Source organism: Phoxinus phoxinus (assembly GCF_949152265.1).
Source record: "Phoxinus phoxinus genome assembly, chromosome: 10".
In the NCBI taxonomy this organism is placed as follows: domain Eukaryota; kingdom Metazoa; phylum Chordata; class Actinopteri; order Cypriniformes; family Leuciscidae; genus Phoxinus; species Phoxinus phoxinus.
This window is the reverse complement of record NC_136885.1, coordinates 27,256,422-27,282,974: the sequence shown is the minus strand read 5'-3', so window position 1 is coordinate 27,282,974 and position 26,553 is coordinate 27,256,422. Positions and strand designations below refer to the sequence as shown.

General features: G+C 37.9%; 1 protein-coding gene across 2 annotated transcripts; it reads right to left on the bottom strand.

The window, feature by feature from the left end:
- Positions 1-2,902: 2,902 nt before the first annotated feature.
- plekho1b (pleckstrin homology domain containing, family O member 1b) lies at positions 2,903-26,154 on the bottom strand. Of its 2 annotated transcripts, XM_079626490.1 has the most exons (7): positions 25,716-26,154; positions 24,304-24,450; positions 24,047-24,151; positions 14,757-14,897; positions 12,015-12,119; positions 8,172-8,273; positions 2,914-7,404 (listed from the first exon to the last, which is right to left on the bottom strand). In XM_079626490.1, the coding sequence occupies exons 1-7, from the start codon at positions 25,740-25,742 to the stop codon at positions 6,721-6,723; spliced, it is 1,311 nt and encodes a 436-aa protein (XP_079482616.1). In that variant the 5' UTR covers positions 25,743-26,154; the 3' UTR covers positions 2,914-6,720. The 2 variants fall into 2 exon arrangements, with proteins under 2 accessions (XP_079482617.1, XP_079482616.1); XM_079626491.1 differs by lacking the exon at positions 24,047-24,151 and having other exon boundaries at positions 2,903-7,404; positions 25,716-26,151.
- Positions 26,155-26,553: the final 399 nt, after the last annotated feature.

Below are 26,553 nucleotides of genomic sequence, written 5' to 3'. Positions count from 1 at the left end.
ATTGGTCAGCGTCACTGGCCTCGCATAGGCTGTGCTTTTCTGGCGGAGCAGCCAATGGGCGAGCTGTATTGCTCCGCCTAGGGTTGTATGCTACAGAAAAGCGTTTTACATATTACAAAATTAAGGATTAATTTTTGGGCTTCAATCTCGACAAAGAAATATCTTTCCCGCAGCGTCGATTCGACGCAGTAGGAGAGAACTCTACGTAAGAGAACCATAGACATCATATAGACGCCCTATCGACCGCTACTGCCTACTAGCGCGGTCGAGCCGTGGGGCCGCCATCTTAAACCGGTCACCCGCTCCACTCAGTGTAATCTGTATGGCAGGTGCAATGAGCTGTTTAATTAATTATTATTATTAATTATTAATTAGCGCATTTAATTAATCATACCGAACTGATACCGAACTGATTTTCACGCGGGGCGGGGGGGGGGGGGGGGTTCTGCAAATGTCATTCATGTAGCTATGATATACAGGACACATGGTTCGGCGTATTTTAATATTCATAGGCTTAACAGTAATAGCCTACTGATATAAGATATGTGACCAGACGTCCAAAATCAAAATATGTGATGTAGGATATAAGGTATTTTATAAATTACACACTGATATTTTTGCATAATGATGGATTTAAAAGTGAGTGGCCAAATATTTTATCAGGTTAAATGTTGATTATTAGTTACCCAAAGGGCTCAGCTAAACTCCTCTCCTGTCATTAATACATCTGGTCTAGTCAATATAGTCATCAATAGAAAATTAACGGATTGAGAGGGGAGAAAAATGGATTTTAGTGTGACATTTCTTGCCTGTGCGTGAGAGCGTGAGATTGATGCTGAAAGCGTGAGTATCACGCCAGATGCGTGAGGCAACCCTGCCCAAACCCCTTTATCTAACCTCTCTAGTCTCTACTTAACCGTCTGTGTAGTTGACATGGAGATAAGTCAGTGTGATAAGAAAAATGTGATTTCACTGCATGGCAAGGCATCTCGCAAACAGAATGGTAAAAACAACAACAACAATATGCAGCATATTTCCCCGAACCTGCAGCTCCTGTCCAACAACAACCAGACCGTTATTTCCGGCGTGATGAACGAGTCTGTCCCAAAAATATTGAGTCTGTTATCTCCCCCAACCCCCCCACAAATTACACCCCTGGGCCTACCTCTCAATGCGCCCTCGTGGACCTATAGGTGGACCTATAGGCCCTATTGGTGTCACCAAAGTGTGTACTCTGAGGAAGTCCACAAGTCCGGAGTGTGCCATTTGGGACAGGGCCAGAGTGTGCACGGATCCACACTTGGAAAATCTACCGGAGTAGTGGACTTTTGACATACTCTTTTCAACATACTATCCTTTAAAACACAATTATTCTAATCTCACATACTATTTGGATAGTATGCACATTGGGGTGCAGGGAGAAGTAGGGTCACAAATAATTTTTCATAGATTAATATAATAATAAACGAGCTCTAATGTGGACCAAAAAAGCATTAAAGAAACGTTATCTCCTCTTTCTGTGTGTTGATGTCCTCCTCCAACAGTCCCCTGTAGTGTATGGGAGCATATGGACAAGCTCAACAGCTGTGGGGTTCAGCCCTACTGGACCCTTGAGATTAATTATTGCTTGGTACCACCAATGTATCCCTTCCCATGGAAGTCGCCATGGAAACCCTTCTTGCCAGATTCAAAGTGCTTTTTTGCATTGCTTGATAGCTGTGTTTAAGAACATGTTAGCTGTTTTCTAGCTGGTCTGAGAAGGTCATTGGCAGGTCCAAGCTGATTTTTGGACCATGTTTGATGGCCAACAAGCTATTGGAGTGACTAATAACCAGCTAAGGACCAGTTTAGATCAGCTAGAAACCAGCAACTATATAAAATAAAATAAAACTACTAGTTTACGCTGAATTTTAGATCTGTAAACTGCTTTTTATTAGTTTTTAAATGTCTATAATTTAATTTCCGTTTTAGTTTTTTTTTTTCTTACTATTCATCAAATTAAACGAAATGGAATAGAAAAATCGTCTTTTGACAACTATAGTTGAAAAAAAATATATAGTTAACTAAGCTATTTCAGTTAACGTTTTATATATGGTTTTAGTTAATAACCCCGGTCACTCCTGGGGTTCATCATTCAGCTTCAGACTGGCTGATTAGGAAGATCCTGGTAACACCTTCTCATTTCTGTTCGGGGTGTGAGGAATGCATTGACACCTCTTGACACAGTCCTAACCAGGTGAAACGTTTCTATACTGCCATGGCAACACACCCTACTTGGCTCATAGCCAATCAGTGGCTTCTCCCGTCTCCTGTCAGTCAGACTGCTTACGTTTCAGGCCACATGCGGTTTGGCACACGCAGCACCTGCTGAGTTTCGTTGTGTTCTTACAGCTCCCTCAGTACTGTGTATTTGCACCCAATTGATTTATTTCAGTGTAAATGTGTAAACCATACATTGACTGTGGTTGAAATGAAATATGTATGGTTAATTTGACAGTATTTAATTATTAATGTAATAAATAATAAATTAATATTCAATTAAAGTTTAATTTAATATATAATTAATTTAAAATGTTTAGGTCATTTCTAGGTTGGCTTAAATATAAGAATAGTCTATTGAGAATATATTTATGGATTAAATATATGCATTTGGAGTGAATTTATTGCTTATAGTGTGATAGACTGATATGCCAGCCAGGCCAATTAATTTGTAGATGTTTGGCAATTTTGAGCATAAGCTGAAACCTGTGCCCATTTCTGATGAACAATTCTTGCTTATTTAATGATGGCAAATGAGACTAGAGGTCGAGCAATAGTGGATTTTACCAATAACTAGGTTGGTCTGATAACTGATTAATCAACAAATAGTTGTTAAACTGGATACTGAATGAAACCAAACATAACACGTAAAATAGTGCTGAACTTTATTACAAAATTTGAAAAACAGCACTGAACCATGAAAATGTGCTGTACTTTTAAAATATAAAAAAATGATATTAATTATACCTTGATCATTAATGTTAGTTCATAGTGCATTAATTAATATTAAGAAATGCAGCTTTAAAATGTAAAAATGTATTAGTAAACGTTGAAATTAACAAACAATACTTGTATCAACCTCAGTTAATGTTACAAATGAACTCTTATTGTAAAGTGTTCCCATTTCATATAAATCCAAAAAGTCATGCTTAAAGATGGCCATCTTTAAATATCTACACAAAGGCCACAGCATTGAAATTAGACGCCTATGTATATTGTATGCGTTTTATGTTTCTGTTCGGCTGCACAAGCGAAGATACAATTTGCTTACTCATGTCACTAGTCTTTGTCAAAACAAACTCCATGTGGCGTCAGTGATGGTTTTTATTTCGTCTCTAGAGGCCGCTCTCGTACTGTATAATGACAACAGACTTTTCTCAGCCGTCCAGCAATGGATGCAACCTGGAAAAACTAAATTAAAATGAAAACTAAATCAGAATTTTGTTATGATATGAACACTCAGAATTCAGGGACGTTACATGAGGATCAATTTAATTGCACAAGTGGTTGTGTCTCAAGTACATCAGAGATTCGCCGGTCCTGAGCTTACAAACACCCACAGGGTTCTGCTCTCTCTTCACACTGCAAACTGACCCCCATTTACAATTAGCTACAGAAATGTGAAATAATGTACACAGAGATTTACAGTTTTCCATATAAATGTGATTAGCTAGAGCAGAAAAGACAATTGAGTATCTGAGTTGTTTACCAGCAGCTTTGTATTGAACTGTCCATCTGAGAGATTGTGTGTTTGTGAGGATGACGGAATTGAAAAATTCCAAAAACATTCAGATTTTCTTCTGTATAAATGTGCATTTCAAACCTTAAAATAGCCAGAGTCTGTCATTTGAAGTAGGTAAAATCGATTGTCCGTTTCTTTCTGATTGCATAAGTCCTTTTTGCAGTGGCAGTCTAGCACTGACGCACTAGCTTACACAAATTCAACATCCCTATATGCAAAATGACTAGTCTGACCACAATAACACAGTCAAGAACCAAATGAGAGGTTTTCCTCTTCATTCACATTCACATTTTATCAAAGGTCTGCAGAAGTTCAGAAAAATAGAGACAACAGATGAACAATGTTATGGCATACATATATAGTTCAAAAAAGCATGAAGGAAACATCAGCTCTAGGCAGTCACATGGTTTATGATGTCAACATAAAGTAAACGTGTCATAAATGAGAAATTTAATGTATGACTATCAAAGTACAGGAGCAATTTGGCTTGGTTTCTGTTATCCTTTGCGATAGGATCTATTGGATATAGGAAAGATGTCAGGATTGGTTTTGATGTAATCTAATATGAGCCCGGCTGATCCTGGCTACCTGACAGATGCTCTGTTAATTAGATTCACCTTCCGCTGGCACTGTCAGAAAAATCAGATCATAACACAGCCAGCTGACCAAACAAAACCAGTTCATCTGATTAAACCTGAAAAGATCACTCAACATAGCTCTGTTCGAGATACGAATGTATGAGGTACAGAAAACCTTTGGCATCTGTGTGGCGATAATATGATAAGAATATAACTTAAAATGTGAGGGGTAGTGAATAAAACCTTTGAGTCATTCACCTGTACTTTTAAAAAAAAGCTAAGGACTGCCATAGGCTTTGTGCTTTATTACCTTTGGAAATGGAGATTAACAGTTGGTGGGGGGGGGGTTATGACAAGATTCCAGAAGCGAGGAATGCCTGGTCGAGTTGCGTTTCCAGGGAAGTGTTTTTTTTTTTAATCAAGCGTTTTAAAAGCAAAAACTCTCCTCGTAGTCTTCCTCTACAAAAAAAGCACTTTACAATAAAATGTACAAAAAAATATAACACTGTTTATAATCAAGTCTTCGTAACAGAACAGGTTGACCTGTACCCATAGAATTGTGCAAACACATTTATTTAGCTACTAACTGTAAAACAAGGTGTTTTATACTGGCAAGACATACCCTTTGGTCGTTTAACACAATACCGTACTGCACACTGCCAGTGAATCCTGATACCAGTGGATTATTTCAAGCTTATATGTAGGGGAATCTCATGAAACATGCCCAAGTCACATTTTAAGCCAAAATTAAGAGAATTAAGCAAATCAGCATAAATGGATGCATTATGATGTTTGAAGGGATAGTTCACCCAAAAAGTATAATTGTGTCATTAATTACACACCCTCATGTTGTCAACACTTTCATTCATCTTCGGAATGAAATCTGAAAGTTTTCTGTCCCTCCATTGAAAGTGTATTCACCCAAAACTCTTGATGTTTCAAATTGTTCATGAAGAAATTGTAAAAGAAATCCATATGAATTGATCGGTTTAAAGTCTTCTAAAGAGACTCAATCGCTTTATATGATGAACAGATTTAATTTAGGCTTTTATTCACTTATAAACATTGATCAGTCAACATGCATAGCACACTCAAATATGGCAAAAGGAAGCTCAATCGTACTTACTTGACAATTTGTTGCATTACGGTAATTAGAATTGGGTGGGGATATGCGCACATATTGGGGAGGGTGCTTAATTGTCATAAAAATATACAAATTTCTTGTTTCTTTCAAAGAAATTTTGGAGTGAAATATGACACGTTTATGTTGTTGACTGGTTTCGTGAGATTCACCCATGCAACCTTGCATAGTTCCCCAAAGACAAAAAGCAAAGCAAAATAAAATCATGCTTCAAAAGCTCCTCTTCAGGTGCAGGCAACTTGTTGGCGAACTTTTCGAAAATGTACATATACAAGCGTTCAGAGTCTTTGAAATGCAGTTTGCATGTGCCCTTATGAAAATACGCTAAGGCAGCTTTTGATTTTGAAAGATACCAACATTTTCGGAAATACCACTTAGGTGTAAAGACTTGGAGCTACACGACCCATATTTCCCTGCCTACAGTAGATTGTCTGTTCTGCCTCTTAGGTTTGAAAAGATAGCTTGCCAGTGTCACTCTCGTTTTACAGCATTCTCCATAGTGCAAATGTGTAATTATTATTAATCGTTTCCTTTACTGCATGGAGTCTCGTCTTTAATGGCAGCTGTTTCTTCCTCCACTTTCCGCAGCAACTCTGGCACCAGACGTCATCTGTGTTCATGTTCATGGCTTTGTTCACAATTGGAGCCCATCTGATGGGATACAGAGCACCGCCGGACACAGCACGTTCCACTATCCGTGAGCTTTCCGCCAATCGCCTTTGGCTGCACTCTGATTGCATCTCATTATGAGCATGGTTTGTGTTAACAGCAGAGCAAGTATGCTGGGAATTATTATTATTACGTACAAAAATGACCCAGGGAGTAAAATAGACCTGGGAGTCTGTGACCATTTTGAAACAAAGCTCCTCCAGTGTAACATTCACATTGTGATAGGCTAGTGATGACAACAACATCACCGCCATCTGGTGCTTCTTCACCCTGTCTCGAGACCGCTTGGTGACTCCGTGGTTTTACAATCCCTGTTGACATCACTGTGAAAAATGATACTGCAGGGTATAGCGCAACAGCTTGTTTTTGGTAAAACCACCGGTCCCTCGTACTTTTGCTCTGACGCTGATATTAGGGAGTGGAAGCTCTTTAACAATTCATACATACACGTATAGCTCATGTTATTTGATTCCAGCGATACTAAAGCAGTCAACAGGAAGAGTCCATTGAAAAAACGACGCCATTAAACCGTTAGAGGACCTTCTGTGTCCTCACATCATGCTTTTCCGGTGGTTTGATTGTTGAGGGCTGTTTAGTTTGCCGTTCTGTGAAGGACTGATTGGGGCGGAGTCAAGCTGCTTGTATAAAGCTCTGAGTTCTTTCACTTCTTCCAGTACGTCGCGAGCCTGACCCCAAGTGGACGCTGCTTCCTCCAGAAGCCGCTCCGCCTCTATCCGTTGACCCTCCGGGCTGGAGCTCTTTCCAGCCGGCGATCCCTTCCCCTTGCCCTGTGCCCGCACCTCTGTCAGCAGTTCTTGAGTTCTCTCCAGTTTCTGGGTGATGAGGTCCTGGAGCTGGCTGATGGGCTGCACTGGCGCTGAAGTCGAGCAGTGCGGAAGGGCCCGCGTCTCGCAGTGCGTGAGGATCTCGTCCATGGAAGCACAGCGGTTCTTCTCGGATGTAGGCGGTTTTTTGCGGAGTTGCGGCGTCCGATGGTTTTCCGACCAGTCAAAGGCGCTCTCGCTTTTCCGCGGCAGACTCTGGGACTTTCCGGGGGTCTCGTTACATGTTGAGAGCTTCAAGGTGTCTGGATTGGAGCGCTGGGAATCTAGGGTATGCTGAGAAGCGGCTTTATCGAGGGTATCCTCATGAGAGTCCTGACACTGCTCTGCAAGGACGTCTTCTTCCTGGATGAGGTCAAGTGTCAGCATCCCATCCGAGTTTGTGGTAGAAGCCTGAAAAGGGTGCGGAGATTTTAGAAAAAAGTCTTTCTGTAGGTTAAATGCTAAAATGTAACCGCTTCATTCATTGTGATGGCATTTGAAATTACATTTTAAGGTGAAGAAGTACTTCACGCTGCTTATGTTCTCAGAGTTTACCTTTTTTAAATAGCAGGGCTCAACAAGGAGGATATAAAATGATCTATCTGACCGACATAGATGATGTATTATCAAAAATTCCACTATGTATTGTAATAGTCTTGGTTGCATCAGTAAAAATGGGTTTAAAATTACAAAACGATTATTAATCTTTTACTATATATGCATTGTTTTGCAGCATAAGTAACTATAATTTATGGTATGTATAATTTTCAGCTATTATTGGCAATTTTCTTTGTAAAGAAAGTTTAACATTTGATGGGAATTTTTTTATATATTTTATTAGATATTATTATAATATATGTAAAATATAAGCATTTTTAATTATAAATGCAATGTATATTTTTCAAAAATCTGATTTTACTACAAAAAAAAAAAATTATTGGGGCTAGTGAAGATGTTGGCAGGGCAAGTATAAATCTGAACCACTGGTCTGACCTGAAAAGCAGAAAAGATTCCATACAGTTGGGCTCTAAATTGTCTTAAAACTGATAGTATAAAGAAGAAAGTATTTCATCACTGAAAAAAAAAAGGTACATACTATTATATGTATCATTACAGCCTTTTCCCAACAGGCTGTTCACGTTTAATGAGGTGACATTCAAAGCGAATGTACTTCTTACCACAGCCATGAGGTGCCCGCGGGTGGGCAGGCGGCGTGTGTGAGGTATCTTAGCTCTGTCACGCGTCGGATGGGCCAACAAGCTGTCCTCTTCCACCGTCACCTAAAGGGGTCAGACAAAAAGCACTGGAATAAAGCCCAACTGAATAAATCAGTCACATGGAAACTATCAGCAGCTACATGTTTCACGCCAGCCTGCAGGAGGAGCAGAATTATGACTGGACATTCAAATGAGTAGTTTATTATTTGTTTGTGATGTACAAATAATGACACATGACCAATTGGGAAGAGTAGATGAATGTTTGAGTTCTGGGCAAAATCCTTGTACAAGCTAGAGGGCATAATCTGAGAATTTGTTACACTGAAAAATAACAACATGCATCAAACGTGTCAACACAAGTCTTGTTTACGAGAAAGCTTAAGCTGTAAATGTTAACAACCAAGACTTTGTGTTCTGAGCTGGCTTGTGTTTGTTGGCCAATGGAGTGCATGTCTAATCTCACTGTGTTTGGTCAGGGTTTATGGAACACAATGAAAGGGTAGTACACAACGAAACCAAATATTTGTTTAGAAGATTACCTTTGTTTCTTAGCATTTAGCATCTTGTTTCTTCATCTAGCAACAGCATGGTGACTGCTTCATGTACCCAAACCCTACCCTACTTGTGGTGGTGACTGAGTTTCGCGAAGTTAAGCTCAGGAATATATTTAAAATCTAGAATATATTTGTGCATGGTGTTGTTTGTGGCTAGTGAAAGCATATTCTCATTGTCTAGTAGGCACTAAACCTGCCTACACATTTCCCACACTTGCAGCAGTGCTTGGCAACGGATAAGCAGCGCATTGATATACTGAAATTAGAAAAACCAAACCATCCAGATCAGAAAAAGAATACGTCTGATGTTGAGAAAACTAAAACCACTGTCAGTGACTATTGCATTTTTCAGTTCCACGACCTCAAATAATCGATGTATGCCTGTTGACATTATAAGTGTAATCATCACAAATGAGTTATTATCGAAACGCATAAAAATAAAATCGAATCGAAAGCTTGTCAATTGGAATTTAATTGACTGAATAGATAACCAGCCTTGGGGAAAAAATAGAAAGTGCAAAATACCTTTTTATTGTTTTTTGTTCTGTTTTTTGTTGTTTTAAAGGGATAGTTCACTCAAATGAAAATTCTGTCTTTACTTGCCCTCATGTCGCCCAAACCGACATAAGAATTTGTTCATCTTCGGAACACAAATGAAGACATTTTTCATGAAATCTGAGACTTTTCTGTCACTCCGTTGACAGATGCGCAACTACCACTTTGATGCTTCAAAAAGTTCATAAAGAGATCGTAAAGCTAATCCGTATCAATTGAGCGTTTAGTCCAAGTTTTGATCGTTTGAGCTTCTGCAAAAAAACAAATTTGTGTTCGTGCGTCAAGAAGATTCGTTTGAGCTTCTGTCTATGTTCGCTGATCCTACATTTAATCTGTTCATTATATAAAGTGAACGAGTCTCTTCAGGAAATTTGGACAAACCGCTAGATTCATATGGATTTGTTTTACGGTAAGTTGCGTAGCTGCCAACTGATGGACAGAAAGCTCTTAGATTTCATCAAAAGTAATTAATGACAGAATTTAAATTTTTGGGTAAACTATCCCTTTAATTATTTTATGTTGATATCGTGACTGACAACCGCAAAAAGAACAATGTGATACAGTACCATTCTATCATTTTAAACTGGTATAAGAACAGTCTAGTTATGAGGAAGGTTCAACAGAAGCACTCTCAACATAACCGGCTGTTATCGTGTGCTGACTCAGTCTGTTTCCTCTCCTGTTGAGTGGTATGGGAGACCTTGCCTGTTTAACTCAACTAGATGTAGGGTATGAATCACACCACAGTCGCATGTGAAAGGGAAAGCACACGCTCTCTCTCATTTATTTAAATGAATCTCTAGAACATTGACTGTGTCACAGTCAGGTGTCCTCATCTGCTTGTGTGTATGTTTATGGACCTAAGCAATGACCTGGTCCCTATGACATGACATGTCAAGTGTTGATCTGGAAAAAGCAGACAGCATGCATGGTTAAGCCAGATTAAATCTCGTTCATTAGCTGAAGGTGAAGATAGGCTCTGATATGGCTGCTTTAACACTGAAAGTCGTGACTGCCGTCTATTTTTGGTGGAGTGATTCATTTTCTCCCACTGTGTGTCGAGCGTGATTATAGATCCGCTTTTAAATTGAGCAAATCCCTTTCGCAAACAAACTGGGAAAAAAACAGGGAATGAGAGGGCAGGAAACTTTGCGATTTAAAAGTTTTTATTAAAGTGGCTTCTCCAAGGACCTGTGAATGACAATCTGTATTCAGTTTTTTTTTTTGAAGAAGAAAATATAGAGCGGTGCTTGCCCATATAAATCACTGCTAGGGTGTTATGGATGGTTGCCTGGCATTATTTGGGTGGCTATTTGGTTGCTAGGGTGTTTTGGGTGGTTGCTAGGTGAATGCTCACTGACCCAAGTAAAAAAAAGTCCTTGCAACCACCATTGTAGTTCGTTGTAGGTAGTTGCCTGAGCATTGCTATGCATTTACAAAGGTGTTCATAATGTTATTACTTATTAGCACATTGTTAGGGTGTTTTGTGTGGTTGCTAGGTGAAAGCATACTGTATGATATTCCCATCCCTATTGTCAATCAACTTCTTAAAAAACTAATGCTGTGTTCGAAATCTCCCCCTAGACCCTCATTCACTATTCCCTACACTTCTCCCCTAATTTAGTCCACTGAAGGAGTGAATGAAAACGAGTGAGTGAATTTGGACATGCACTGAGTGTGGCAGAAGCGTGCTTCTTAATAATCATTTAAAACGTAGCAAACTGGCAGCTCCAGTAATTAAAAGATTTATCTTGAACTCTGTCATGCAAACTAGCAAACATAAACCGTAGTTAAACAATAATCAATTAAATTAATACCTGTATGATAATGCTAACCACATTAATGATAACCACATTGGACCAGTGGTTTGGAAAATGGATGGATGATTCAGCTGCAGCGCCATCTTCTGGTCAGACGCGGAAATTCAATCGACGCGTGACTCTCACACTGCATGCATTATGGGTATTATCTAGCCGTTGAGCATACAGCAGTTGTACACTCGTTATTGTGGTGTATTGTGGGATTGAATGAGTGCACTCAGTAGTAACGTCCACTATGGTTTTGGACACCACTACAAATGGCTGTCCCCTTAAATAATGCCCTACTTAAGGGTAAAAGGGGGGCAATTTCGGACGCAGAGTAGCACAGTTTTCTTCAACACACCACACGATTGGAGGTGCCATTTATATCTGTAGCACAAGATGTTGTATGCTGGAATGGAAGTATGCTGTCATATGGTCAATGCATAGCTTTCGCTCTGGTTGAAAATGCTTAACTCTTTTCCTGCCATTGATGGAATTTTATTGCTTTCCGTGTTTTCACTGTTATGCGGTAGGGGGCGCTATTACGCAACTTCTGAAAGAGTAAAGAATCTCCGGATCAAAACGCATGCGAAAAAGAAGCAGAAACAAACGATAAAAGCATTGTTTATGAATGCTTTTTTTTTTTTTTTTTTTTCGAAACCCGCATTCAACTGTTGATAAATAAAGAATACATGAAGCTAGAATAAAAGTGTTTTGATTATATTGCATGCTAAGATATTTATTCAATAAAATATTGTGGGGGCCATGGAAGTTTTGTGAAAATTATCAAAGATACTGACAGTGGCTAGGAACTTTTTTTTTTTTAGACGCTGGCGGGGGTTTTTAAACAAGCAGCACTGTTATATGCAAAGACATAAGAATGTCTAGCTTACCTCATCCAATATGCGGTTCTTGGCCCTGGTGATCGCTGCATTTAAAGCATTGATCCATGACTCCTTCTCTTCTGGACTGACGGCCAAAAACACCAGATTTGGAACCTGCATTTTGAGGATGAAAAATACTTAAAAACATGTCTTTTTGGAAAAGATAATTTATCCAAATACAAATATACAGGCCAGTGCAGTTTATAGAGTAACTGTACAGTGTGATGTATGACCAGTGTTGCTCTGAACCCTGCTGGCGTTTCATTTTACGCCTACTAACATGGTGAAAATTTCTTCAGTCTTGTGCTAGGTGGACACAAACATGTAGTGAGCCAAGCATAAATGAGCAGGTACAGCCATATGGCTCTGTCTATGGACAGCTGATGCAGCAACAGTGTGAGGCAGAAACCACCATATTAGGCAACAACACTGCAGGTCTTACCGACACAGTCTGCTGGAGCCGTGACAGACAGGCGGCCCTTCTGTTGATGCTGCAGCTGTGTAGATAAGACTCTGATATGCTCCCAATGCTACGTATTTGTACTGTTGTTGACACAACACTTTGACAATTAAAAAAGACATATCATTTTAAAATCATCGCTGATTGCAGACAAAAAACTATATATATATATATAAACTATTGCAGCTTTAGTGAGCCTAAGAGACTTCGGTTACACTTTATTTTGATGATCCCCTTTAGACATTCTGTTGACTAGCCTATAAGAAGTAACATTGCACCTACATGTCAACTAACTCTCATTAGAGTTTTAGTTCAGTATTAAAAGACTGTTAGGGTTAAGGTGAGTAGATTAAGGGGTTCAGGTTAGTAGAACAAGTTGACCTGCAAAGTTACTTATAGTCAGTAGAATGTCTGTTGGTGGAGCAGAACATTAAGTGTTAACAGATATTAAGAAGACAGTCTACTAATACTCTACTACTGTAATACTTTGATTGAGAGTGAATAAACGTTACTTGAAGTCAACAGAATGTCTAAAGGGGACCATCAAATTAAAGTATTAGAGAGACTTATTTGACACAAATTAAATTAAAAACACAAATTATTTGAGTTGCAAAAACACCTATAATAATCTAGATTTGTTTACATTGGTGGTACTTTTCCAGTGCAAAACTTGCTATCACTATGCAGATGGTTGGTTGCTCAGGCATTATATGATTTTTAAGGTGTTCAAAATATTGTAGTCTGTTGTTAAGTAGTTTCATGGGTGTTTTGGATGGTTGCTAGGTGAATGCTTACAGCAGCAAAAACAGCTTGGTTAATTCAGCTTGGTGTCAGGGAGGGTGCAAAAAATTAAATTTTAAATTATTGTAACTATGACTAGCTATATAATGCTGCAATGTGCATTATACTACAAAAGTGCATACTGATCATGTACGGCTTTTGAATTCTTTGGTAATCATAAAAATTAGGTGCAGAATCTCCCAAGTTCTCCCAAGTAAGGGTGCAAAAAAAGAGGCAGGCGAGAGAAAAAAGCAGAAAGATGATGATTTTCATGAGGTCATGTAGTAGGGTGTCTCCCCTGTTGAGCTGCATATGGAACAGCTGTTGTAAGTGGGGCAGAAGGACTTATTAACCATGTAGTGGTGTGTTTCTGTGTGTGAAGGGGTGTGTTTGGGAGGTTGGGTGCTGCTGGATTTTCCTAAGACCCTCCATGTTTTTCCCTAGGGATTAACCCCTTGTCTCAGTGCTGGATTTTAAAGGATTGGTCAGACGTAACCCCTTACAGTATGTTTCTCCTAGCTGTGAGAAATCCTGCAAATGTGCTGCAGAGTCTAGACTGGCAGAAAAATTATCAACAATCAAGAACTAAAGCAGACTTCTAAAACCAATCTTCCTTTTACTGATAAAATGTATTTCAGAAGAGGTTAAATTAAAATATATAGAGATGGATGGATGGATGGATGGATGGATGGATGGATGGATGGATGGATGGATGGATGGATGGATGGATGGATGGATGGATGGATGGATAGATGTATAGATGGATATATAGATGGATTGGTAGATGGGTAGATGGATTGGAAGATGGATAGATAGATAGATAGATAGGTAGATAGATAGATAGATAGATAGATAGATAGATAGATAGATAGATAGGTAGATAGGTAGATAGGTAGATGGATGAATGGATAAATAGACACACTTCACCTTTAAGAAACTTGGAGCTTTAACTCAATTGGTAAGATGTACTATTTGTGTTGGTCTAAAGGATAAAGGATATTTGTGGTGGCCTGTGGTTTGCTAGTGAAAGCAATAAGCTGAGCCGTTCTTACTGAAAGCCAATTACACCGGATAGGATGACTACAGAGGTCGGTCCAAGTTTGTGCTTCGTAACATGCTGGAGTATGATTTATTGTCTAATATTTTCTTAGACTAACATCAACATGTCTTTGACTTTTGGTAATGCAGCCATTCAGACTCGAGTCTGTGTTTTGTACTTATAACCGCATTTACAAACAGGTGTGACTCTTGAATTGTCCTATTCTTATAATAGATTACAGAAGCAGTTTGAATACTGTCTGTATGGCTGAATAACCAGTTAAGAGCACCTATTTTATTCTCCTTTTGCTCATATGTGTGAATTTATGTAGAGACGCATATCTGAGTTGTGCAACAGGTGATTGCTTTTCATGACTACAAACTGACTAATAAACCAGCCCTCAGCCCTGACTGGGCTAAACCCATTAGCTATTATCCTGTACTGACAAACCCAACTTCCTGTAATGACTGACCGTGTTGCCTGGCTGCCGTGAACGCAGAAGCGTGAACTTGCTGTGGTTCTTTTTGCTCCTGCTCTTGGCCTTGCGAAGTTCCTCAGACCTCTCGTAGTCGGTGAGATCCACCACCTCCTGGATTTTCTTCTCATCTTTGACCTGTGGGATAAAGTACAGATTTAGTGTCAATATTGTGCTTTAAATGTATATTCGACACAAATATCTCAATATTTAAAGGATTAGTTCACCTTTAAAGTGAAAATTCTGTCATCATTTACTCACCCTCAAGTTGTTTCAAACCTGTATGAATTTCTTTCTTCTGCTGAACACAAAGGAAGATATTTAGAAGAATGTCAGTAACCAGACAGTTTTTGGTTCCCATTGACTTCCATAGTAGGAAAAAAATATACTATGGAAGTCAATGGGAACCAAAAACTGTCTGGTTACTGACATTCTTCTAAATATCTTCCTTTGTGTTCAGCAGAAGAAAGAAATTCATACAGGTTTGAAACAACTTAAGGGTGAGTATATGATGACATAATTTTCACTTTAAAAGTGAACTAATCCTTTAAGTATTTGTTCAGAAATAATTTAAAAGGGTGATTTTTATTTCATTTTTTCTCCCCAGAAGAACCATCATTATAATTGCCATTTTAGTAGTTTTAATGTTTCATGTAATGACTAAAAACCTTATTATTAATTAATGCTGTTTTTAATTTTTAATAATAATACTATGTTATTTACAAATAAATGTTTTAATTTTGTAATTTTAAAATAATAATAGCATTTTAATATTATTTTATTATTTAAAAACATTATATATATTAAAAGTTTCATTACATTTTATTTCTGCATGACACAAATCACTAATTAAAAAATATGAATGGCTCGTGGATGATAAATAAACAAGGTTGTGCTTACAGTCGACATGCAGTGGTGCGCTTTCCATAAATAATAAAAATATAAATATAATTTCCTTACAAAGGCAAATTTAAAATGACCCTTTTACTTTTGGTTTCGGCACTGGATGTCCAGGTGTCTTGTTTCAAAAAAGAATAGTCATTTTGGTGCATCATTACTCAAAATGTACTGATTATATTGTCAATCCCTACAGCATTTTTAAAGTATACAATGATTGAGGTCAGTGTTTTAGTCTAGTTGGTGCAGCTACAAAAGTTAAGGACATCTGGATGACCAATCTGACTTTTAACTGGGGCAGACGTCAAAACGTAGCTCGAAAACATCATTAGGCGTGAAAGAACTTTTTAACCCAGATTCACAGTGAACACCATGGTCTGATTTGGTATCACCTGCCAAACGATCTCATTCAGTCACAATCAATTTCCATTAGTGCTCTTCTAAAGACAAATAAAGCTCTGTCCACGCAAGGCCACATCTGGTGGTGTGCTGTACTACAGAGCCGCTCTACAGTGCAGTACTTAAGAGTATTGGCATCACACCCAGTGCACTATGGGGTGTCACGACAGGGAATGGCTGTACAAATAGTACATCTACTGTTCCAGCAGTACAAAGGCGGCAATTAACTAGCAATCTGATCCAATCCTTTTTTCCAGGAGAGGACAGCCGGGGCACAGTACATTTGCACTCAATACCGGACATTGAAAACTTTTAAATACAACTAGATTCAAGATTATTTTGCAGTTTGCTGTAGTGACTTCTGATGCACTATATAGTGAATTAAAAGGAGGTATAGAAGAAAGCGAAAATATGTATTTGGTGGTTTTTAATTGTTTTGTTTTTTAAGTGTGGTACCACATTGAAGGATATTTATTTCACAAAGATTGCATGTAAAATGACCCTGATATATCTGACAACACATCTGGCTGAGTAAAAGTCTGTAATCCGAGATCCTACTGAAACAAAAAACTTCAGTGGTCAAATTTATTGAATGAATGTGAACTAGAATAGGCCTACTACTTTTGTTGTTTTGCTCTTTGCTCCTTTAAACTGAGTAGGCGCAGCTCTCCTGAGTCTAATTGAGTGATTGTATATGAATCTAACACCATTTCTTTATGCCCTATTTGGACTTCATAGCATTTGAAACCGCCACAGGAACTGGCAGATGCACCAGCAACAAGCCAATTTTAGTATTAGTGACCATTTTAACTGTAAATAAAGAGCATCATCTATATTTAATACTGTGTGCATTATGCTTTTTAAAAAGATGCATCCCTTTGCAGAGGAGACAAAGTGTGTGAATAGCCAAAAATGGCATCCTAAACAACCAAATGACAGTTAGAGAAAATTGGTCGACCTACCCAACAAGAGAATGAAGGGAGGAAAAACAAGTCGTCTTGCCAGGCTGTCTGAAATGTACTCTGTAATCTAGCTACTTGCTGTTGTGTAACTAAAGCTGTCTGGAGCTGTAAACAATATTTTTGTTGTGTGTGATGTTAGAGAAATGTTCCGGGCTCAAAAAAAAAAGTAAACTATACAAACAGCATCTGTGGCATGCTGTTGAATACCACAGAAAATCATTTTGACGCATTCGTGTTTACATTGATGCATGATAGGGAATAGTATGTAGGAAGGAAATTGATTATATCAAGAAAAAAAGGATGATTAACAACTTTACATCTCGTATAATACAACTAAAATAAAACAAAATTCTCCTTTGACCATAGAATTTCATTATTGTCCATTTTAAAATAATGTATATATATACACTGCTCAATAAATAAAATATTTCTTGTTATTATCAGTGTTGACAACAATTGTCTTGCTTAATATTTTTGTGTAAACTGTAATATATTTTTTCAGGGTTCTTTGATAAATAGAAAGTTAGAATATAATAAATAAAATGTTTTAAAAATATAAAAGTATCTTTAGCATCACTTTTGATCAATTTAATGATTCCATTCTAATAAAAATATTGTAAAATAAATACTTTTTTTTCACAATTATTTTCTGTTTATCAACAACATGGAAGAAAGTTAGACCTTAACTTGTATCAAACCTGGAAAAAATCGTTTAAAGTTTGCACTTTATATGTTGTGTGAAACATTTGCTCACCACCATCGTTTCCAAAGTGTATTCATAGTCATGTTATTCAACTAATAAACTGTATTATGGAGCATTTCCTGTGCAGGTGTCCTTTCGGTTAGATTTGAGAGCAGGTGGACAATTCAGAGACACAGTCATCATCTCGTATTTCATGTCATTCAAAGGACTGTCTGAATTGAATTTAGCCATTTACTTTCTCCATTAACCAGTCTAACATTTCATATACGTCCATTAGGGTCACAAAACATTGCAGCTGAGAGGGTGTGTAAGAGAGGCCAAATACCCTGAAGAGGAATTTGAAATGAATACTCCCTGGCAATGTGTCCCATCGGCCCACACATGAAAAATTAATTGCAAAAGTTTGGAACTATGTGAATTATACAGCCAATCCTGATTTATGATATAAAAGCTGCTGGAGAGATCTCAAAGGGTTAAATCCAGCATGTTGGTTTAGTTAGGTGAGAGAAGGGGAAGTTTCTTGACAAGTTGACATCAGCAACCGCAAACAAATCAAAGATAGCTTGAAGATTTTTTTCTCTTCTAGCAAAGTTGTTTTCAACTGGTTTTGCTTTACAAGTGGCGACCCAGCACAAAATTGGCAAAATTGTTTACACTCTTAAAAATCAAAGGTTTTTTTTTTTTTTTTGGCACAGGCGGTTCCATGAAGAACCTGTAAACAGCAATAACCTGAAGAAATTTGTGGGAACTGGGAAGTACTTTTTTTGGCACCTGCAAATCTGAAAAGAATGTCCGTATATTGTGCCGTATGCCTTGCATTTTAAGACTGGCAAGAGAAAACGAGCATGGCTTGCAGCACTTAAGTTAAAATACTCCCCATAAAATATGTGCGCTCTTATCATTTTGAGGACAAGACCCCCTGAACAGGAGCTGTATGTAGGATATGAGCACCCATCTGTTTTCAGTGTACTGGTAGTTAATTTATGACAGCTTCATGTCATCTACACAGTCATTAAACTTTGACGGGTGAGGCACTGACACAAGTCAAAAGTAAAGTCATGACACTATAGAGCCATGTGGTTTTAAAAACCATTTTCATAGGTTTAATGTTGCATTTTCAGCTCGAAAAATACAATAATTTGTTTAGAAACACCAAAGACTGGAAACGTAAAGGATAATTCCGCTATGAGTCGGCTATGCGGAAAAAGTTTGAACAATCGTGTTTATTTTTTCCTAAACATTTAGTTTTATTCTGATCACAACAGATTTCGGGGTCATGACCCATCAGTTGAGAACCACTGTTGTTGTAGAGTTTATGATTTCTGATTTTGAACGCCCCGATGCTATTTAGCACACTGTTGTTCCAGGGTAAAACCAGCCAGCAACAGGAATTTCTCCCTGACGCCCATTCAAATTCTTTGAAACAACTTGCAATTGCAGTGATAATCATCTGACACAATGTGACCAAGATCCCTTAAAGACACCACCTAAAGGAACCAGATGGAGAAGAAATGCTTTGATGACTATACAGGGCATGACAACCTCCAGCGATCTCACTTTCCAGTAAGTGAGTCAGAGCGGTGCCAGGCCCTGACGTGTGAAATGATTCATCCTTCGATTTCATTTGCGACTCCACTCGTGTTAATGTAGCTGAACGACTGCACCCCATTACCTTAGAGAGCGATGACTGACCGCAATTGTAAAAGGAAAACTTCACACATGTTCCCTTGAGTATTTACACGCGTATGACATACGTGTCTGAAGACATGTTACTTTTACTATTGCACTGCATGATCTCATCATTTCATGACGTTTTCTATTTACATCAATTCACAGCGCTAGAATAATGCAGCCCATCTGCAGATCTCTTTATTAGGAAAAGCAATACACGTACAAATATGACAAGTAAACTGAATTTAGATAAATGGGACGCATGAACTAATTCAAGCACTTAAGTAAAGTGCTTGAATCAAACTGTAAATGCAATATAACATGATCTGTTTCTTTTTAGGGTGGATACTGATTGTGAATCATCTAAATGGAAGGGCTGTAATTTCAATGCAGTTTTAGTGGCGTCTTTTAAGGAAAGCAAAGGGGAAGAACTTTGTGAAAGAGGAAGTGTCAAGTCCAAAACAGGTTGTGACCACTATACCCACGTCTATCATCTTATGACTTCAAAAAGCAGAAGAGCAATATATGTCAAAGATCACAACTTCCTTATTTGGGCTTGAGTTGGCAAACAGAAGACACAGGCAGCTCTTATCTTTTTCTTTTTCTTGTGTGTCGAAGCTCTGGTTGATGCCATTGAGGGTAATCGGAAGAAACATTTTGACGGAGACATGAAATTGTGCTTTATTGAAAGTGCAAAATCAGAGTTTGTGTTGATTGGTTGTCTTGGGCAATCGTGAGAGAGAAATGTATCAGGATAAGTGTGTGAATGTGAAGACAGTCCAGGGTGAGTGGGACGAATCTCTCATAGTATCTGTGCACTCGCCCTACATCTGCCACATCGACGCCGAGGAATCTGACCCCAAACAACACTCGCATGGACATCTGTTCAGGGAGAGTTTTGCAGGACACATTCTCAGCTTACTGCCACCCTTCAGTCTACTATCATCTGACTGAAATATGTCAATTTGATTTAAGCAGAATCCCATACAATGAATGTCCAGTGGTGCTTGCTATTACAATTTCTCATACTTAGATTTCAACAAACCCTCTAACTCTGCAAATGCCATAAATTGTGCAGTTTGTTGAGGATAGGTGTGCTTATACTTTTCAAAGCAATTTACTTGAAATTTATACCTGGTACACTGTAAAAAAATAAAAAGTTTCTGTATTTTGTTATGAATTTTTAAGTACAATCAACTTGGATGTTTAAGTAATTTCAACTTAAATTACATTAAACTGACTTAAATGAGTTGAATCTTGTTGAATCAGTGTCAAGTAAGAGTGGGATACTTGTCTAGATTTCTCTGCTTACTTATGTAAGTTTATTATAAACAGCCCCTTCTATAGATTTGGAAGATTAGTTCAAAAGGGTTTTTACAATAGCCTAAATTAAAATTATATCAGTAAATAATAAATTAAAAGACATATACTTCATATGTGATGCACACAAGCAGAGCAGATGAGCTTCTATAACGCCCACATGTAGAAAACACATACTCCCACCTCCTCTGTAATAAACACAGCGCTGTTAGTCCTGTCTGAATCGGTACATGAAATCTCAGATTTCAAATGATAAGAATTGTTACTCAAACGTAATTTGGAAATCAAGTCCTGTACGTATAGGGCTTCACAGTCAGCCAATCTCCCTCCATCCAATCAATAACCAAATGAAAGAACCAAGTTCCGCTGTATATTTTTTCTGATTGTTGAAGTTATCATGGTTGAAGTTATCATGTCACAATATGGAAGAAAAGATCTGCCGCTACTTCGGTTTCATTGCGACTTTAAGCAACCTCCAAGCAACCACACATTAATGCAGTAAAAACAATACATCTCCCTAGTAGCATGGCAGCTAGTTTTGCATAAGCATGTATCACTGACATTTTCATCATAAAATCCCAAAAACTGTTTACACGACAGCATTTTCAAATGTTTATGCATTTGGCCGTTCATTTACATGACAACAGCGTTTTGGGTGCCTGAAAACAGGTTTCAAAGTGCAAGTTTTTCAAAACAATCCTCATGTAAACAACAAAAACGCAAATCTGTGAAAACGATGACGTTTTGCACATGCATTTTACATATTCAGTCTATAGTGTTTCATCGCATCTAATAGCCTGGCAGCAGAATACAGAGTTTTTAGTCATTTTCGCGTATCCGTGTGAATGGGAATTGTTTTTACAATGGCGTAGTCTGTACGCGGAAAACTCAAAGGAAAAACTTCTCAGTTTTAAGCATATTGTTGTCTTGTAATCGTACCCTAAATATAAGATGGTAACTTTAGTTTCTAAAGTTACTGTTACTACTGTAAAATTATACTATATTAATTGGGGCACTTTCAGAATATGACAGTTTACCATAATACATTTTTTGCTGAGGAAAGTAGTATTATTAAGTTCCCACAACTTTGTTGTAGCTAATTGTGGTGTTTTGGCAAAAACTAGTTTCCATGATACATTTTTGAAAATTTATTTACAATTAATCATTTTCTGATATTTTGATGGTACTTTTGAAGTCTTAATTCCTATTCACTGACAAAATACAAAGTTCAATCATGAAACTCTAGATGGCACATGCTAATAGATCCTTAACTCAATCTGCTTGCAATTACATCATTCTCTATAGGGCACAGCTGATTGGTTCCTGCTGTATCAGTAGCCAATGAGCTCGCTGATCAACTTTCAAATACTTGGTCAGCATTTGCTGTAGCAGTTTGTAGTATGCTTCCAAAAACCATCCACCTTCCCCAACTCCACCTGTATAAATCTGCTTTGAGTAATTCATGTATGTTATATTGTACAGCTGAATGTCAGCTGAATGCAAAATGTCTTACTTGCTCACAGCAGCGTCATGCATGTATTGGCAGTAGCAAGTCCTGTACTTGCTCTGCAGCAGCAGCAATGACCAACAGCAGCAGCAGATCTATTCCACCAAGGCCAAACAGATCAACAATGTCATATCCATTACCATGCCAAATACTCAGAGTTGTCATGACAGAACTATTGTTAATGAAACTAGTCTATTCATTACAATTTCTACAAATATTCTCCTATTGTGTTCTGCAGAAGAAAAAGTCACATGCTTTTGGAGTGAAATGAAGGTGAATAAATGAAGACAGCATTTTCATTTTTTGGGTGAACTGTGCATTTAACACCTAGGAGACAGCATAAAAAAAAATCACAAATAATATTTTGTATAGTATAAGCCCAGATACCTGATGGTATATATATGTTTTAGAAATATATTTAACTCCTCAAGCTGGGATATTCAGATTGGCATATAAATATGGGAATCATTTTGGCGTTTATCTTTTAGGAAACATGATACCAAAAACAACAGCATCAGATCATTAAAATCTGTTGTCTGTCTAGACAGCTGGAGAGAAACATCTAGACGACAGCATGATGAAACCTCAGTCTGTTAAGCACTAAAAGGGTCAATCCTCCCTCTGAGCTGTGAGCCACAGCCCATATGCTGCCTCGGCATTGTTTGATCTGATGCTGAGCACAGCAAACAGTCTTCTGCGTGACCATGACTCAACCTCAATCCTGCTTTCCTTCCCTTCGTCCTCCCACACTGCAGTAAATCAGCCTCGCTCCAGAATAAAGGCCCTTTATTTTCCTGTTCCTTCATGCTTACTGAACTTGTTAAACCTCTAACATGCTGGCATGCACATGCTGACAGTATGTGTTGCATGGAACTTGGAAATGACAGTCTGCTAATTGAATGTTAACATGTTTATATTGTCATGCTTGGCTTTTCATCACAACCGGCTCTAATTCCAGAACAACGTCTGCAATTGGATGTAGCCTGACCTGAATAGAGCAGGATATTAAAGGATAGTTCACCCAAAAATCACAACTCTACCATTTACTCCCCCTCATGTCTTTCCAAATCTGTGTGACTTTTTCCTTCTGTGGAACACTAAATTAGTTTTTTTTTATAGTGTTGAAAGTTCAAACTGCTGCTTTTCATACAGTGAAATATAATGAGTGACTAATTTTATAATCTTTTATGGTGCTTTTTGGAGCTTGACAGCCCCTGCTTCCAATCTACTTTCATTCTGCTAAACTTTTCATTTCCAAGAAAGAAAGCCATACGGGTTTCGAAAGACATGAGCAAATGATGACTTTTATTTTTGGCTGAACTATCTATTTATTTCTGTGCAGCTCATGTGAGGAACAACCGGAGGAACTCATGTGATTTCATTGCTAGGACGTGTGGCAATTAACTTCCTGTATGTCACAACATACCATCACCAGAACATTCATCATTATAATCATATGATGATGTTTTACCTCTGCAAATGTTATGCTAAAGATAGTAGATAAACCTCATGCGGTTTGACTTGGATCACACTAGATATTTGTAAACTATTTGTTTACATTAAATGCATGCATTTGAATAGCCTGACTCTCTAGTTTTAAAAATGAATGATCACAGACCCGTTATACACATAAACTCAAAGTTATGTAATCTGCCTACTTTCATCATTAATCGGAATCGAAAAACAATAAAATTTATTATTATTATTATTATTATTATTACCATGGTGTACCATGAGTGTGCCATTGAGTGATGGGTTTCTTCTTGTCTCCTGAATTTGAATACATTGTGGTCAGTACAAACCATGTTTATCTGCATTGGAAGTATACCCTTATATTGTAGTCTGGATCATATTTTCTTTTACGTTGTGTAGTTTTGTTCATGGTTTTCGAGGATGAGGGCATGTCATGTAACTCGTCCATGCCTCCAAGCAACTGGAACACATTTTACACACTTTCTCACACACTATACTGAAAGCAGTACTGAATATCATTGTAAGAATGTTACACAAGTAGAATCTCATCAGTCAAATGATGATGATGTGGAGGAAAGCATGAACAGAAAAAAGGTTTTGTCCAAAACTTACCTCTTTTTCGGAAATGTAGAGTTGGTCTCCTTTCAGTAAAACAAATCTGTTTTTCCAAATTTCCCTGAAAATTCCTTTGCCACAGAACTTGCGAATCCAGCCAGTTTTGTCAGGCTGCACGGGCTGTTGATTGGCTTCCTGAGGGCCCTGCGTTTACAGAGAGAACACAGAAGCATGCCAGTGAGACTTAAGGTTCCCAGTGAGGTATGGTCGATTGTCTGTTTCAAAGCATTTTGGGGCCTTCATAAATCTATGATGCACATTATGCCGTCTAGGAAGGCAGTTCACAAGTTTTTGAGACCGCCGTAATCTCTAGCAAGGGGGAGACTTTCTTAAAGACATTGCCTTTGTCATGTAGATCATATCACATTCCTGGCGCTTACTCACTTTTCTCACACAGCACAAGCACATACACACACCAGTGTTTCCTCGATATTTTGCCTGAGTTGTGATCTTGCCATCTGAACTGAGTATGATGAGATTAAAAGGCTGTGTGCATGCAAAATAATGGAAAGAAAAAGCTTTTGTCTGTTGTGTTAAACTCAAAGAGTGCAAAAACAAACATTACATCCATAATCTGGTTATGACTTTATTTTGAAAAATATGTTTAAATGCTCCTCAGCTTTATGCTATCAGCATATAACCAAAATGTATTTAAAATACATTTATTTCATACTTAGTACAAATACATTAACATTACTGACACATTACTTGAGACTTGAGACTAATATTATAATTAATCTTTATTTGGAGTACTTCTTTATTGCACAATGCACATTTCTTAATATAAAGCCTAAAATGTGTTCTAATCTCATTATTAGTAACCTTAAGATCACTGTACTTCAGATGAAACATGTCATGCCCATTCTTTGCCTGCTATTCTTGTCTGGAAATATTGGAGGCGCCATTTATTATGCTTTTTAGTCGTTTTTGGACAGTAATTTAATCGACTCATTAATAGTGCATGTTAAGTGTTCAGTTTGTAGATCTAAAACCCAGAAGAGAATTAGCATTTTTAAGCCATGCTTCCCTTGGGAATTTTCTTTCTGGTTTTTAGAATGGATAATTTGTTTATATGATATATATATATATATATATATATATATATATATATATATATTTATTTATATAATTACAACAAAAACTTACTCATTTCACTCTGCCTGGTCACTTAGCCTACTCATTTCACACAGCCTGGTCAACAACTTCCAAAAAGGGCGTGCAGAAGAATATCATGTCGACTTTAAAATTTACAACCAGAATAAAATAATTATAATGCATGTGCTACGTTGGAAAATGTTTTTAAACGTTGTGTTATAGTAAACTGAAGTGTTCGTGCTGCAGTGTTTCAGACTAGTGCACAAAGGCTCACGGCGCTCCTCACTGACAATAGAGTGAACTCGATGTCTTACCCGCTTTGTTGAACTGTTCTTCTTCATGGCTCAATAAAACGGAGCTTTCCGACTCTCCCTCCGCTAAATCCAGATCCTTCCGTGCACAATGTGCTGTCTACAACGAAACAGAATCCTGGTGTGGACTCGAAACGTTACACTCAAAGAAAAGCACGGTGCTGCTGAATGAGTCGCTCCCCCGTTTGTTTCTTACGCCTCTTGTCTATTTACTCCCATTCAGTGTCCTCCAGATCCGCGCAGATTATCATCCAATGGCTTTTTCTCAGTGGTCACGAAGACAGATCTGAGAAATGTGCTTTCTAGAGCAGCATATAAGTCTGTGATGGTGGCATCAACATCATGATCGTTTCGTATGGGTTGGTCTCCTGCCGTCATGTGTGTCTTTCGTGGAGTTGTGTGAGTGAGCTGGAGAACTTGAAGATGTGTGGTCCCTCTCTTTGTCCTCGACAGCTCCACCTATGGACACCACGGTGATGTCACTGGAAAGAGAGAGGGAGTCTTACTGTACTGAAAGGAATGTGCAATATTTTGCTATAATTTTACATTGTGTAACACAGTATTTGCCTGTATTGTAGGCCATAGCGAAAATAGTATGCATATATCATCATAGCATATTATTATTATTTTAAAAATATCAATAATGACGTGTTAAGTATGCCTACTAAGTAGGCCTATAGAGTCAAAAATTTTACTTTTTTTTATTATGGAACAATATTTGCCTCATGGACTTGTTGAACTAATTGACATGACAAAAAAAATGGATGACATGCCGATGATAGAGGCCGGAGGTTAGAGAAAAATCTAACCATATCTTTCTTGAGTGTCAATTAAGAGGAAA